The following is a 15,993-nucleotide window of genomic DNA, read 5'->3' as shown; positions in this document are numbered from 1 at the left end:
TTTAGAGCCAGACGGAGCAGGCTCAGGCAGAATGGATGGCTGCCCAGCCAAGTCTAACCAAGAAGATTTGAAATAGCACCTTTAGGGGCCCAGAGCAGCTGGGGAGGTGACTTTGGAGGGGGGGTCATGCAGGGCAGAAAGGCTTTCACACACCCCTCCACACGGCCCTGATCCAGATCAGATGGTCCAAGCAGCCACTTTTTCGGGTGGTGGGGAGAAACTGGACAGTTCCAAGCATGCTTTTTAAAAAGGTATGTTTAAAATATAGTTGTTCTTTCAGTTGTCTTTTTCTGGATCTACTTTGGGTTATCAGATCTTGCAGTTTGGGTGAATTAGATTGGAATGAATACTTATAGTTTCTGGAGTTCAAAGGCTTTATTCATGCAGGAACTATTTACAGAATGAGTGGAGATGAGAAAAAGAAAGTAGCAGACATCTTCTCCAGAGAGAACAGCAAACATAATGGCTCCTGTTTTACGGTTGGAGCTACGGTAGCTTAGATAGAAAGGTTACAAGCAAGAGCTGGCTAGATAACTACCGGTAGACAAAATCATGCCCTCTGGTGGTTTAAAGTAACACATGAATTAACTACGAAGTCAAGAGAAGGAAATGTACTGTATTTGCTTTTTTTCCAGCACTTTGGCCATGCAGTCACTCTTTCACAGGCTCAGTTCCTCAGCTAAAAAATAGGAATAACAACTAGAAACCTAATTTAGCCGCTGTGAGGACAATCATACAACACAAATTGATATGTGTAGGATCATTTCATGACACAACTTCTAAAAAGCACTTTTTATCTTGCCTCTGCACCGGGCAGAAAATTCGTTAAAAGATTTGGGTGGGTGGCGATAAAGTGGTGCTTTAGTGCTGTAGGAACTGCTTTGATGCTTCTGTTCCCAACAAGGCACCTGCGACGATGTGACAAGCCTGTGGTGAAATCCTCTCAGCAGGTGTGCAGTTTCTGCTGCCTTGGCCCTTTTGCAATTTGAAAAGCTGCACTTGTGAAAGCCATCCATCTCCCCAGCTATTTAAGATGTGACACCTCATATTGAAAGCCTGGCGACCCCTGATATAACAGAACTTGACAGGAAACATCTGACTGTCCCACGCAGCACCCATCTGATGGACAGAAGGCGCCACCAGGTGGCAAAAGGTTGCACTGTGGTGGGGCAGAAATGCAAGCTATACATTTAAAGTGCATTTGAGGCATATGGCACCGCACCAAAGAATCCTGGGAAGTGTGGTTTATTAAGAGTGCTGTGAACTGCAGCTCTAAGGGGTCAGCTGGGATTCTTTAGGGAAAGTCATGACTGTTATAAATGTGCTTTAATGTGTAATGTGCACATGACCAAAACGAGATAAACCTGTCAGTATTTTGTGGGAGGCATTCAGTTGCATACAAAAAATTTAGGTATGTGCAATGAATTAAAGTGCTCTGTTGCTTGAGCCAGTGTTGTTTTTTTTAATGCATTAAAAGTGTAAGCTGAATGACTAAAGGTAAAGGTAAAGGGACCCCTGACCATTAGGTCCAGTCGTGACGGACTCTGGGGTTGCGCGCTCATTTTGCATTATTGGCCGAGGGAGCTGGCGTATAGCTTCCAGGTCATGTGGCCAGCATGACAAAGCCACTTCTGGCAAACCAGAGCAGCACATGGAAACGCCGTTTACCTTCCCTTACCTTACCTATTTATCTACTTGCATTTTGACGTGCTTTCGAACTGCTAGGTTGGCAGGAGCTGGGACCAAGCAACGGGAGCTCACCCCGTCACAGGGATTCGAACCGCCAACCTTCTGATCAGCAAGCCCTAGGCTCAGTGGTTTAACCACAGCGCCACCTGGGTCCCAAGCTGAATGACTGGTTAACAGGAAAACATATAACCTCCAGACAAGCAAGTAAGGATGCAACCAAGACAAATGCTCATTGTTGTTTAACCTCCCTGCAAGCAAATCAGAACAAATGCTCAACTGAAAACCAGGCATTGTCCAACCTCTGGGAAAGCTTTGTGCAAACAAATCAGCAGAAATGCTCAATGATCCCGGAGGAGTCCCAAGGGTAGCTAGCGGCCAGATGTCCCTCCCTAGAAGACCACAATTCAAGCATAAAGAACACAGGCTCAGCGCAATGCAAAACGAAAAGAAGAATTAGGTCCAATCACTTTATTTCATTTTAATTTCTCTGGGGGAAAAGGCAGTGGCGCTGGTCATGGAGACAGTAAGTCAGCTACATTTCCCTATATTCCACATACACCCACTGTGCAGTGGTATCTCTAGGGTGAAATGGGTGGGGGGAGTGAGATTACAGGACCTGCTATGAGTGGGGACTTTACTGATGGACCAGCCCTCCAGGATTACCCTACCAATCAGCGGAAAAAGGCCAGGCGCTCTTTGAGCCACTGTTCCGTCAGGTCGTCTGTGGACCGAATCTCAAAGACCTGGGGGGAAACAGAGCAGCAGTCAGGTGGAGGTGGTCTATCAAGGCTGAGAATGTGGCCAAGCATCCTTCCCTGCCTTTCCCAGGTAGCTAAGGAGCTGGCTGGGGCAGAGTAGGGACACAATTCTCCCTTACACCCAGTCTGACCATTTGTCTAACTCAGTAATGTCAATGCTGAGTAACAGCGGCTTTTCCGGGCTTCAGGCTTCAGTCTCCTCCCAGTCCTACTCAAAGAAGCTGGGAACTGAACCTGGGGCTGTGAATTCTGCATTACAGGTGGGGTTGGACTAGATGACCCTTGGGAGGGTCTACAATTCTATGTTTCTATGCCTTCTGCATGCAAAGCAGGTGCCCTACTACTGGGCTAAGGTACTTCCCTGTGAGGATTTTATAATTTACTATATTGCACATTTTGAAAGACGTGGCACTCTTTCCTCGGCTTCAGGGGTTTTTCTAGGAATTGAACTCCAGTTCTGGCACCCAAAGCAATAATACTCAGTGGCCCAAGACCAAAATAACCACATATAGGCGTGGGGGTAGGGGGAGAGGAACATGTAAGAGAGAAAGCACTGTTGCCTCATCCTCTTCTACTTCGCCTGGGGGTTTAAGGTTACCTGCATGTTCTCTGGGTTGCACCAGGCAACCAGGCTGCTCTCTAGAATCCCAAGAGGCTGGGGAGGGGGGGTGTTTCTGGCAGGAAGAAAGGCCAAAAACAATGGCAAGACAATCAGGGACAAAACCAGAGGTAAGAAGTGTGCCTGGAATACCTTGGTGAGTTCAGCTGCCTGCACCAGCCTGTTTTTGCTCCCGGCATACATCATCTGCTGCTCCGGCTTGCACCCTGGGAGGGGAAAGGAGAGGGCAGCTCCTTTAGTTGCAATTACTGTTCATTATCTTGTTCACAATGGGCTGTGTGATCCACAGCGGGTCAGGGAGTTAAGGACTGACTGAGGTGGAGAGAGGCGGACTTCCCCAAGGCCACAAAACAAGTTCCTGCTATGGTGACGTTGGGACTTGAACCCAAGGCCTTATCTCTCTGCAACAGAGGTGGAATTTGTTGGGTTTTTCCACCGGTAGAGTGGGGGGGGGGAACCTAACAAATGACTAGCATTCAATCATTCAAATGACTCGTTTTTATAGCATTTTGGAATGTTCAAAGACATTGGCCGTGTTCACATCATACATTTGAAGCACCATTATACAAACTTTAAACAGACATGATTTCCCCCAGATAATTTTTGAGAGCTGTAGTTTGTTTGTTTTTTGTTTTAGGGTGCTGAGAGGATCCCGCTCCCAGAACTGCAATTCTGTTCCCTGCGAAGAGGGGTTAAGTATTAAACCGCTCTGGGAATTGCAGCTCTGGAATGGGAATCGGGGTCACATAACAACTCTCCATGCCGATGGTTTTGCAATATCGCATGATTTTATTTCAAAATGAAGAAGCCCATGGCTGTATGGTCCATCCTGTTTGTTCCAAGGTGTGGACTTTGCGAAAGTATGTTTAGATAGATGGGTGCTCTTTATCTTTGTATTTCTCGTGGGCTACAACGAACTAGGAAGCAAGAGAACCTATGACCATAGAACCATAGAGTTGGAAAGAACCCTGAGGGTGATGTCCAACCCCTCGCAATGCACGAATCTTTTGCCCAATGCGGGGCTCAAACCCACGACTAAGCTATCCCTTCGTTCTCTCATTCCTTTAATTTAACAGATTTATGTATTTTAATATTTTGTTGGAAGCCGCTCAGAGTGGCTGGGGGAACCCGGCCAGATGGGTGGGGTATAAATAAATTATTGTTGTTATTATTAGTAGTATTATTATCATTTGGCAAACCTGCACACGAATTCCTAAGTTTAAGGAAATGCCCATTTCACATGGGAAATATGGCCATTGCTTCTTCATCTCCTCCTGCTCAACCTCATGTTACATATTATTTTACTGTTTTTTTCAAGGCTTCCTATTGTTTGTGTGCAAAGGTTCCCCCTTTTTGTCATAACTTACAAATTTTAATTACAACTTTTATTAAAAATGCATGGTGTGAACACAGCCATTGTCACAGTAATGCCAGTTATAAAAGCTTCCCCGTCAACCTGGCACCATCCAGAACCTTTTGGGTTACAACGCCCATCAGCTTGGCTGTTGTTACGGGGAGGCTCAGGGGCCTAAGGCCTGGTCCTTCACCACCTCAGAATCGAACCCTACAGGCCTCCCTGCCACCGCCCTAAAAGCTTTACACTTGTTCTCGACATACATCAAGCTCAACTCTTTGGACAGGAAGCCGAGAATCCCACCCCCTGGTCACCCTCAGTTGAGGAAGTCACTGGTTCTCACCGACTGGGCTGGAGAAGATGAAGCAGAGAGGGTATGAGACCCGGCCATCATCGTGGACGTATTTATAGCTGTAAACTACAAATGTAAACAACACACAGGCACAGTCAAGGAAGCAACTGGGTGTCTCATGGCAAGGTAGATATGGGGGGGACGGGACTGCAGCAGCTTGTCTCCAACTGGCAAAGGGTTGGAAGAGAGCTTCCTCTGTGTCGACACCTTAGACCAGGCACCCCCAAACTTTGGCCCTCCAGATGTTTTGGACTACAATTCCCATCATCCCTAACCACTGGTCCTGTTAGCTAGGGATCATGGGAGTTGCAGGCCAAAACATCTGGAGGGCCGCAGTTTGGGGGTGCCGGCCTTAAGCTCTGGAACTCCCTGAATGTGGAAACCCACAAATCTCATTCCCCAATGTTTTCTTTTCTTTTTGCTCTCTCTCCTTTTCCCAGTAGGCACTGGGCTACTTCCTGTCCTAAGAATGTAGCATAAGGACATAATAAGAGCCTGCTGGATCAGGCCAACGGCCCATCTAATCCAGTTCTCAACGTGGTCACCTATGGGAATCCAGGGAGCAGAACATGAGCACAAGAGCAAGTCTCCCCTCCTGTGGTTCCTGGCAACTGGTCTTCAGAAGCATGGCTGCCTCCGACTGTGGTGGCAGAGCCAAGCCATCACAGCTGGTAGCTGTTGACAGCCCAGTCGTAAAGGTTTGTGTCCATACCATGTGTGAAAAAGGGCCCAAGTCCCCCAAGACTGGCCTTATTAGTCCAAAAGCATCTTTGGTTCCTGCTCCAGTTGCGTGTGAATTATTTCATGCAACCGCATTGGGAATACTGTGTTCTGGTCGCCTCACCTCAAAAAAGGGTATTATGCCTTTGAACGCGAAAGGAATTGCATTTGTCCCTCATCCCATCCATCACAGAACCTTCTGGCAGAAAATTCTATCAATTAACTAGGCTTCCGCTTGCCTGTCCCGAAATCCGTTGGAAACCCTTTCTCTGGCCACCTCCTCAAAACTATAGCTGAGTATGGAAGTGTGTATGGGCCAAATCAGGTTGTGTCCCCCCCCCCCACAAACACACTCAAACAACACTAGGATATCGAGGCTGACGTTCTGGTAGTTCGCTTCTCAGCTCCTCTGGAGAGATGTCCTAAAGAAGATCAAAAAAAGAGGCATGTTTTGTAGACAAGGGTCTTCCCAAGGGGAGCAGCTGCGTAGGAAGGGATGAGATCCCACCCCCACCCCCCGCACAACAAATCCATTTTTCAAAAACTGTGGCTGTTTGCAATTTGGAAAGTGATGGGCAAATTGAATAGTGTGTAGGATGAGCGAGTGATTAACAGGAAGGGAAATAAACTCCCCACAAGCCTATCAGGGTGAATGTCAATCAGCCCAAGCAAGGCCTGGTTGAAGCAAGACATTTCAGCCTGGCACCTAAAGATATGTAATGATGGCGCCAGGTGAGCCTCCATGGGGAGAACACTCCACAAGCAGGGAGCCACCGCAGAAAAGACCCCTTCTCATTTTATCACCCTACAGACCTGTTGTGGAGGCACATGAAGAAGGGCCTCAGATGATGATTGCAGGCTGGTTCATATAAAGAAAGGCAGTTCTTGAAGTATTGCAGTCCTGAGTCGTTTAAGGCCTTATAGCAGGGGTCGGAAAGGTTTGCCTTGCCTGGGCCGGTTCACTCCAGCGGAGATCCCTCCATGGGCCGGATTGTCCGTGTGTGTGAGCGCGCACGCCTGCGATTTCCAGCAGCTGTGTCTGCGCAGACACGATTTCTGGCACCGCGGAAGTGAGTCCCCTTGCCGTGCCAGGCTATGCTGGTTTAGAGCAGTACACAGGGACTTGCTGAGAGGGTGGCTCAGTTAGGGGGCGGCTTGTGGGCCGGTTAAATGACGCCCGTGGGCCACTTGTGGCCCAGGGGGCTTAGGTTGCCTACCCCTGCCTTATAGGTCAAAACCAACACTTTGAAATGGGCCCAGAAACCAATCAGCAGCCAGTGCAGTCGGAGCCAGGATCGGTGTGATATGCTGAGTCCATCTTGCCCCAGTGAGCAACCAGGCTGCCAAATTCTGCACTAGCTAAAGTTTCCAAACTCTTCAGAAGCAGCCCCACGTATAATGCATTGCAGTAATCTAACCTAGAGCATAGACGACAGAAGTTGGGCTATCCCCACCCAGATAAGAGCGCAGATGGGCCACCAGCTGAAGCTGATGGAAGACACTCCACACCACTGAGGCCATCTGAGCCGCAAGTAACAGCAATGGATCCAGAAGGACCCGCAAGCTACATACCCACTCCTTCAGAGATCACTTTATCCTATACTAGCTGGCCCTGCCACACGTTGCTGTGGCTCAGTCTGTTAAATGGAGCCTCAGAGTCCCCCTTCAGACTCTCCTCACCTTCAGAGTCCCCCTGTTTTACGCATGTTATGTTTACACAGGCGCATCCCTGTGACTCCCCCCCACCCTGTTCTGACCCATTACCCATTCCACCCCCCACCCCCAGCTCATCCCTGTGATTGGGCCCACCCTGTCCCAACCCATCACCTATCCTGCCCCCCTCCCCCCACCCAGGCAAACCCCCACCTCCACTCGGCCTAGTCTGGAAAGCGGCCTAGTCTGCAAAGCCGAGCCGAGAGACTGTGGAGAGGGAAGCTTTCCTAGGTGCAGTACCAGTGTAGCGCTAGAGGGCGCTGTGTTGCAATCTTTCCTGTGCTCCCAGCATGCACTTTCATATGATTTGTGAGTTCTGAAACACGGGGTTTTACCTGGCATAAGTGACACATCTGTCTTTGAAAACGGTATGGGGTCACTCAGTTAGTCACATTTGACTTTGTGTCCAAATTTCAACGCTATCGGTCAAGCAGTTTTGTTGAACATTGGAGACGAAGGAACATACCCAGTTTACATTTATATATAGAGAGATGTGCTGACTTGAGCACTTTGATCCCTGCAGGAGTGCCAGCTTGGCCCTGCAACTGTGGGTGCCCAGGGCTGTGGGTGCCCAGGGCTGTAGCGTACATGGCCGTGGCACCAAAATTTGTGGATGCCTGGCCCCTTCATGGGGAATTTGGTGAGTGCTCAGGCACTTAGGGCCCCAGGGAGTTCTTACCTATGGATCCATGAAACTGGCACTGTTACAAGTGTCACATAATACTCATTCTGCACTTCTAATACATTGATATTTTAGTGTGGCACCCACACTTTGGAACTCCTTGCCTGTCGTCACCAGGTAGGTGCCTTCATTGAACTCATTTTGGAGCCTACCAAAACAGTAAACATTTTTGTTTAAGCAAGCCTATCCAGAGAGCTGGACCATAAAGAAGGCTGATCGCCGAAGAATTGATGCTTTTGAATTATGGTGCTGGAGGAGACTCTTGAGAGTCCCATGGACTGCAAGAAGATCAAACCTATCCATTCTGAAGGAAATCAGCCCTGAGTGCTCCCTGGAAGGACAGATCGTGAAGCTGAGGCTCCAATACTTTGGCCACCTCATGAGAAGAATCCTTGGGAAAGACCCTGATGTTGGGAAAGATTGAGGGCACTAGGAGAAGGGGACGACAGAGGACGAGATGGTTGGACAGTGTTCTCGAAGCTACGAACATGAGTTTGACCAAACTGCGGGAGGCAGTGCAAGACAGGAGTGCCTGGCGTGCTATGGTCCATGGGGTCACGAAGAGTCGGACACGACTAAACGACTAAACAACAACAACATCCAGACATACAGAATGCTGGTGTTTGTTTTAATCTGGCTTATCGTTGTTTTTAACTATTTATTACTGATAATTTTATTGTTTTATTCTTTCTGTCAGCGTCTCTTTGAGGTTTTATTACAACCAAGTGGTATATAAACCCTTTGGAAACAATAAGATACTTAAGGATGAATGCTGAATAAATAGGTCATCTGGAAAAGCCCGGGGGGGGGGTAGTGTTCAATGAGCCTTGCAGAAGAGTAGGGATTTGAACCCAGGTCTATGCAGTACAACATCTCCTCCGCCATTGCTCTCTGGCTATTGCCTGTCAAGGGTGGAGCTCAGATGCTTTGCCTGTGCGCAGGTTGAAAGGTGTGTGCAGGTGACAGGTGACATTCCAGTGTCTTGCATCAAATACCAAGAGTGGCACTCTACTCAGCCCTTGCTCCCACCCAGCATTCCAGGCAGCTGCAACCGGATTGCCCCCCCCCCCCTGTGATGCTGAAATTTGCATGTCACCTTTGACATTGCACAAAGGTGTATGGGTCTGTGGCTCAGAGGTGACTGAGAGGTTTATGTCCTCTATCTGGGTGTATGGGAAGGGAACAGTCCCACAAGGTGTTCTCAGTGGGTTTGAAACTGGGTTTAGGGATTGGAGGAAAAGGAAGGAGCATGCCCCGCCTCCCTCACCGAAGACTGCTGCTTCCCACTGCCTTTTCATCTGTGCTGCTAAAGGGAGGAAGGGCTCACAAGTTATTTTCTTCTGAATTAGCCCATTATCTAATCCTCTTTGCTGCAGCCAAGCAGGCACCACAAGCCCTGTAATGAACTGGCAAAGGAGCAGAATTAAGCAGAGCTTGCTGCCACATACTACAAACAAGATGGCTGGAAGGATCGACAGCCTTCCTGTTCAAGACTGCTGTGTCCTTTGATGCAGCTGAGTCTTGGGCACCTTGTACCAATGGGAAGACATTGAAGCAGGTGGCACAAGGAGGCGACTGGAAGTCCTCTTGTTAAAGGTGCAGAAGCTGGCCCTCCTTCACCAGCCTTGTGAAAAATCCTATGTATGCACACTTAGAAATCCCATTGAATTCAATTTATTTCCAGATAAATGCATATACGTAGCAGAGATGGGGAAATCTGTGGCCCTCCATATGTTGCAGAACTACAGCTCCCACCATTCTTCACCCCAAACCGTGCTAACTGGGGCTGGTAGGCATTTAAGTCCAGCACCTTCTAGAGCAGGCTTTCCCAAACTTCAGCCCTCCAGATGTTTTTGACTACAATTCCCATCTCCCCCGACCACTGGTCCTGTTAGTTAGGGATTATGGGAGTTGTAGGCCAAAACATCTGGAGGGCCGCAGTTTGGGGATGCCTGTTCTAGAGAGCAACAGGTTCCACACTCCTGATGTGTGAGATTGCAGACTTTGGTGCTCAAGAGCAGCGAGAGGGAGGGCAGGGCTGGAAGGTGGATGTAAATGAGGCCTCCTCAGAGCCTGAAAAGCTAAGGGTAAAGTCACTTGTTGGTGGCCTGTTGATTGAGCCTTATTCATCCTTATTTGTTCACACAAAGGGTGCAGGAAGGTTAAGTGAAGTTGACTATTTATGAGTGTTCGTTCTGATTTGTTTGTGTGGCGAGTATAGCTGCACCAAGCAGCTGTTACCCCACGCAATACTCTTCAACTTTCTTTATCACAAAAGGTCTGGTCTGGGGGCCGAGGGGGAGGGAGGGCGTTTGCTGTGCAAAGGTGCCAAGTCAACTGTAATTGAGCACCCTGGTTTTGTCATGACGTCACTGGATCCTACCCCAAAACAGCAACCATCTGGAAGCGCTGCCAGATGACGCCATCAGCCACAAGAACTACGTGATGTAAACTGAGAAGGGAGCACTAATTGACATTTGGACAAACTCACCCTCCAGTCCATTGTTTTCAGCAAGCTGTGGCTCTAGGATCACTTAACAAGCTGACTCTGTTTAGAAGCTTCCATTCCCAGGATAGGACCATCCTGGATTATTTCAGAGGAATGTTATTATGGATCAGTTCCTGTCTGGAAAGCGTGTGCAGCTGGGATTCCATTTTGACAAGCAAAACTTGCCAGTCGTTTCGTATTTTAAGAAATGGGAAGAGATCTTCCCTTGAAACCCCCACCGCTAGTTTTTCTGCTTCCCTAAAACACAGCGGAGTGGGTATTCCGCGCTGCCATTTGATTAACATTTCGCTAACGCGTGTGAGGGTTCTTGCATAACGTGTTGAATTAAATATGAAAGCAAATGACGCCATCAGCACATCGCTCCCCTGAGATATTAAACTTGATCTGAAATTCAATTTGCTTTTAACCCAGACTCGTAATTTGTAATGTACCGACAAAATTTATGTCAAGAATGCAGGAAGGTGGAATGGAGGAGCTGATGGAAGTTCTTTGGGGAAAAGGGGATGTCGCTCTATGTCAGATTCCAGGCAGTTGCTGGAAGAGTTGGGAATTCAGTTGCTGTTGCAGGCTGAAGTGAAGTGAAGTGAAGTGAAAAGTAAGTGTGTGCACACATGTATGTGTGAGAGAACCGGTTGATTACAGTTCCACTCCCCTGCAATATAAAAAAGCAGGCTTCTGCTTCTGCACTGTCTTTGTTTAGCGTTCAACATCCCTGCTTTCCACCTCCTCCCAACAACAAGACTATGGTTGGGCAGAGGAGCTTGTTCAACATTTGCCTGTAGTGGAGACAATTATGCTTTTCTCCAGAAAAAAAAACCCACTCTGTAATGCCTTCACTTTATAGTCATAACAAAGTCTGCAGCTCAATCACTTACAGTACTGGCTTTGTTGGGGGGGGGGGATCCACTGTTTGTATACAGCGCACGAACACTGCAGGTAAACGATTAGATAAGTGTTGCAATGAAATCTGAAGCCTCCTCCCCACAGTCAGAATCTAACTGATCACCACACTTGGTAGCTAGGGAGAACTTTCCTCAGTTCATGTAAGCCTACGTGTGACCTCAGAGGGTTGCTTACCTTTCCCTGCACTGTGTGGTTGGGGATCACATATATGAGTCACCTGGAGCCATTTGCTCTGGTCTGCATGGCAGAACACCTACCATGCACTGTGGGGGTGGGGGTGTAGCATACCAGCCTTCCTCAACCCAGTGCCTTCCAGATGTTTTGGACCATAAGTCCAATATGTTTGGAATCTGAAAGGTACCAGGTTGGGGAAGGCTGCAATTTGTGTGTGTGTGTGCACACGCATATACTGTATACCGTATTGGCCTGAATATAAGCCACACTTCCCCCCCCAAAAAAATTCCGACCATGAAAAGTAAAAGTGCAGCTTCTATTCTTGACCTTACAGTATGCAGACAGGAGTGTGGGGCAAACAGAGCCAGGAGCGTGGGGAAGCGGTGCTATCCTCTCCCCCAAGGCCGGGAAGAGAGAGAGGAAGGGGAAAGGCCACTGGCAACACAGTACGGCTCCCCCCACCCCCCAGTATGTAGCCAGGAGCAGTGAGGAAGGGGGTAGCTTATATCTGGGGGGTTTTCCCCTTCCCTCCCCCTTCAATTTTAAAGATGTGGCTTATATTCGGGCCAATACGGTATAAAAACACCTTCAACCTGAAGCCTATCAGCCTTCTTTTGCACCCTCTAAATTTGAATGAGGGGTACTTTTTAAAACTTGACCTGAATCAGGGTGTTTAAAAAAAAAAGCAGGAGGAATTATTCTAATTTTAAATAGAAAAAAGAAGTGGAAAGGTTTTACATACCTGAAATTCTTCCTCCAGCACCACCAGTTGCCTTTCTTTGTCAACCTTCACTGAGGAGAGAGGAGACAAAAACCTAGTAACAGAATTTCACCTCCATTCTTACGGTAGAAAGATCTGCTTTGCATGCAGAAGTTCCCTGGAGAACCACTGCCAGTCACTGTAGAAAATACTGAGCTAGATGGACATAAGAGAAGCCTGCTGGATCAGGCCAAGGACCCATCTAGTCACACTGGCCAAGCCAGATTCACATTATGGAAAACCCACAAGCAGGATTTGAGAGCCCTCTCCCCTCCCCTCCTGTGGTTTCCAGGAATTGAGGGATTCAGGAGCATTGCTGCCTGCAGCTGGAGGCAGAGCACAACCATCTTGGATAATAGCCACATACAGCATTCTCCTCCATAAATTTGTCCAATCCTCTTTTGAGTCATTAGATTGGAGGCCAGGGATGCGGGTGGCCCTGTGGTCTAAACCACTGAGCCTCTTGGGCTTGCCGATCAGAAGGTCAGTGGTTCGAATCCCTGTGATGGGGTGAGCTCCCGTTGCTCGGTCCCAGCTCCTGCCAACCTAGCAGTTCAAAAGCATGCCCCAAAGTGCAAGTAGATAAATAGGTACCGCTCCGGTGGGAAGGTAAACGGCGTTTCTGTGCGCTGCTCTGGTTTCGGTGTTCCGTTGCACCAGAAGTGGCTTAGTCATGCTGGCCACATGACCCAGAAAAACTGCGGACAAACACCGGCTCCCTCGGCCTGTAAAGCGAGATGAGCGCTGCAACCCTAGAGTCGTCTGCAACTGGACATAACTGTCAGGGGTCCTTTACCTTTACCTTTTTAGATTGGTGGCCATCAGCGCCTCCTGTGGGAGGGAGTTGCACCGTTTAACTATATACTGCATGAAGGAAGAAGGACTTTCTCTCATCTGTCCTGAAATCTGTCCAATGGCCTGACTCGGTATAAGGCAGTGTCCTATATCCCTATGTTCCCATGATACTGATGGGTTTTTGCTGCTGCTTAGTGAAAAGTTGTTTGTTTTTCTCCAGCTTCCAGAGGCCATAGGTTAGACTGTTTTGTGCCTTGAGTCTGTTATGCATTATAGCACTGATCTTTTGTGGTTTCGTTATTGATATTTTAATTGTGTCCCGTTAATTTTTAATGATTTTGTTTTATTTGTTGGTATGGAAACTGCTTTGAGGTCACTTGGTGATTTAAAGCATTATACAAGAGCACTAAATAAATAAATACGTCAAAGCCAAGCCCAAGCTCCCTCGCCTTCACAAATTACCCAGCTCCCCATTGCAGGGCGGGGGGGGGGGGGAGTTGTGAGCCAGATAACTGCTGGTGAGACTGAAATGGCCCTTAAGTCAGTGGCCTAATGGTGTGCAGAAGGACTACAGTCAACAGCTCTATTCACACCCCATTCACGTTTATCAGAGTGACACCGGATTAACTGCAGTTAAGAGTTGCCGATCAGGTTCCAACAGAAGTTAAATCAGCATCAAAGCTGCTTTAATACAAGGTGCCCCGATCCTCAACACATTTCAAGCTGGTATGCCTCAGGCTTCTCAGGTTAGAAAATACAAACACCACATTGTCAGAGAACTGCGTTCATTTCTATTTTCTTTTTTTAAAGCATTCTCTGATGAAGCACAAAGGTTTGAAATGCATCAGTATTTAGGTACACCTTGTAGTAAGCTATTTATGATGCCTGCTTAGGAGACTGCCGTCATCACTTGTGAGATGTTGGGCAACCCATCTGTTTTGAACTGAATGGGGAAGAGCTGTAGCTCAGTAGTATAGCCTCTGCTGTGTATGCAGAAGATCCCAATTTTTATTCATTTATTTACTTAGGAGTAATTATAGTCCGCCAATCGCATTTCCAAGTAGTGCTGGAAGAAAACACTGCCAGAAAGCCAGAAGAGCCGTTGTCACTCAGTTTAGACAGCTGTCAACTAGTTGACTATGCTAGGTGGTCTGATTCCAGCTTCCTATATGTTCCTATGGCAGGTGTGCCACAATACCATAGCCCCCAATCTTAGGAAAAAATAGGGAGGTGACATACAGGATAGTAAACTCACTCATTATGGCTGCATTGTTAGTCTCCTTCCGGAACCGGAACTTCTTCAGTTTCTCCTTCAGCTCTGGGTCCACGTCACACACAACCAGAGAATCTGACTGCAATGGGAAAAGCAATGTGGATTTTTTCCTCCAATCAAGCAGGCCATTCTCCTTGTTATTTCATTGCCCTGAAGACCATGGAATAGTCTCATCTCCTCTAGAACTAATTGTGGGAAATTGCAATCAAACTTAACTATGCATGAGTGCTAGTTAGTGCATGAAGGGGTTAAGGCAATAGAGCTGCATTTCCTAGACTCAGGTCATGCCCCCTCTTCTCTGATGAGAAAGGAAGTGAAGCCTTCTCTTCCTGGTCATTTCTCACCCTCTCTGCACGAGCAAGGAAGACGTACATAAGCAAGCTCCAAGCTTAGAGCATGTGTCTGAAGCTATCTTTCTGTATTTTCTACCCAAGAGTATTCTGCCTGTGTCTTTCCTGCTGCTGCTTAGATAAATGCATGAATCTGATCTTTGTAATGTTTTTTTAGTAAAGCATTTTAAACTTACAGTACTGTACTTAACAGTGTGGTCTGTTCATTGCAAGAGAGGCAGAAAGTGGGAAGCACTTTGCAAACGGATTAAATGACTTATGCAGAAAGTTTAACAGCCTACAGTCTTAACACTTCACAGTGCTGCTTAACTGTGTGATTTTAAGCTTTGCTACTGAGGGCTCTGTATGCTGGAGAGAGGCACCCAGCTGATGCTTTTGTTATTTACCCCCCCACATTTGTGTCATAGGGATTCATATTTTCTTCCCATACTTATTCTGTGTTGGTTTGTTTGGATTACTCAGCTTCCCCTGAAAAACACTTGCTTAACAGCACTTGCAAAACACAGTTTGGTGCCACAGTGGAGAAACCTCTGGGCCTCTCTATTAAGAGCTTCAGGATGCTCTCCAAGCCAAAGCTCTCTGCAAGGCCCTGCAACCTGTCCACCCATATCTCAGCTCACTTCTTCACAAACAGGGTCTCTTATGACAGAAAACTATCCCAAACAGAAACTTGTCCCAACTCTTCACAAGCACTTTGAGAGAGGGTCTCACCCTTCGGCAGCTCTTCCCATTGCTAAAGGGGTCTTACAAGGCTCAACACCTTTTCTCATAATCCACAATCTATATTTTTTGCTGTTGTTTTATGTGCATTCATTCTTATATCAAACGCCCCTTCATTTTGAAAGGTTAATCTGCCACTCAGGCTTGCACACACCACACAGGAAGCTCATGTCTGCCAACTGTCAAGATGTGGCTTCCAACTTGGGCCAAGCCACAACAACTCCCTCTGCCAAAGCTTCAAGGACAGAGGCAGCATTTTGGATCAAGACAAGGCTAGAAACACTAGATTTTGGACATCTTATTTGCATAATAACAAGGAGGAAGGGCTGAGTGGCAAGGAAAGAGGTCAGATTTTTTTACAAGTAAACTTTCAAAGTAGTTCAACACAAGTATGGCGCAAAATCTACCCACAAAATCTACACCACCCACTACCCACTGTTTCCGACCATTCAGCTAACCATTCTGTCTTAGGTCTCTCCAGCCTTATCTCCGTGTCAGCTGAAACGCTGCAGCTCCGGGTTCAGCCGCTCACCCTTCTGACAGGATGTGCAGATCTCTGTGCTCTTGCTTTAGTTAGGAAACACTCTGCTCAACATCAGCACTTGCGAAACACCGCCGGGCA

At 47.5% G+C, this 15,993-nt stretch overlaps 1 protein-coding gene across 1 annotated transcript; it reads right to left on the bottom strand.

The window, feature by feature from the left end:
• Window positions 1-1,714: 1,714 nt before the first annotated feature.
• On the bottom strand, window positions 1,715-15,993 carry GMFG (glia maturation factor gamma). The gene is made up of 7 exons (XM_035119075.2): window positions 15,830-15,993; window positions 14,284-14,380; window positions 12,216-12,265; window positions 5,865-5,914; window positions 4,764-4,846; window positions 3,199-3,272; window positions 1,715-2,432 (listed from the first exon to the last, which is right to left on the bottom strand). The coding sequence occupies exons 1-7, from the start codon at window positions 15,830-15,832 to the stop codon at window positions 2,361-2,363; spliced, it is 429 nt and encodes a 142-aa protein (XP_034974966.2). The 5' UTR covers window positions 15,833-15,993; the 3' UTR covers window positions 1,715-2,360.

Source organism: Zootoca vivipara, chromosome 6 (genome assembly GCF_963506605.1).
Source record: "Zootoca vivipara chromosome 6, rZooViv1.1, whole genome shotgun sequence".
Taxonomy (NCBI): domain Eukaryota; kingdom Metazoa; phylum Chordata; class Lepidosauria; order Squamata; family Lacertidae; genus Zootoca; species Zootoca vivipara.
This window is presented reverse-complemented; position numbering and strand designations above follow the sequence as displayed.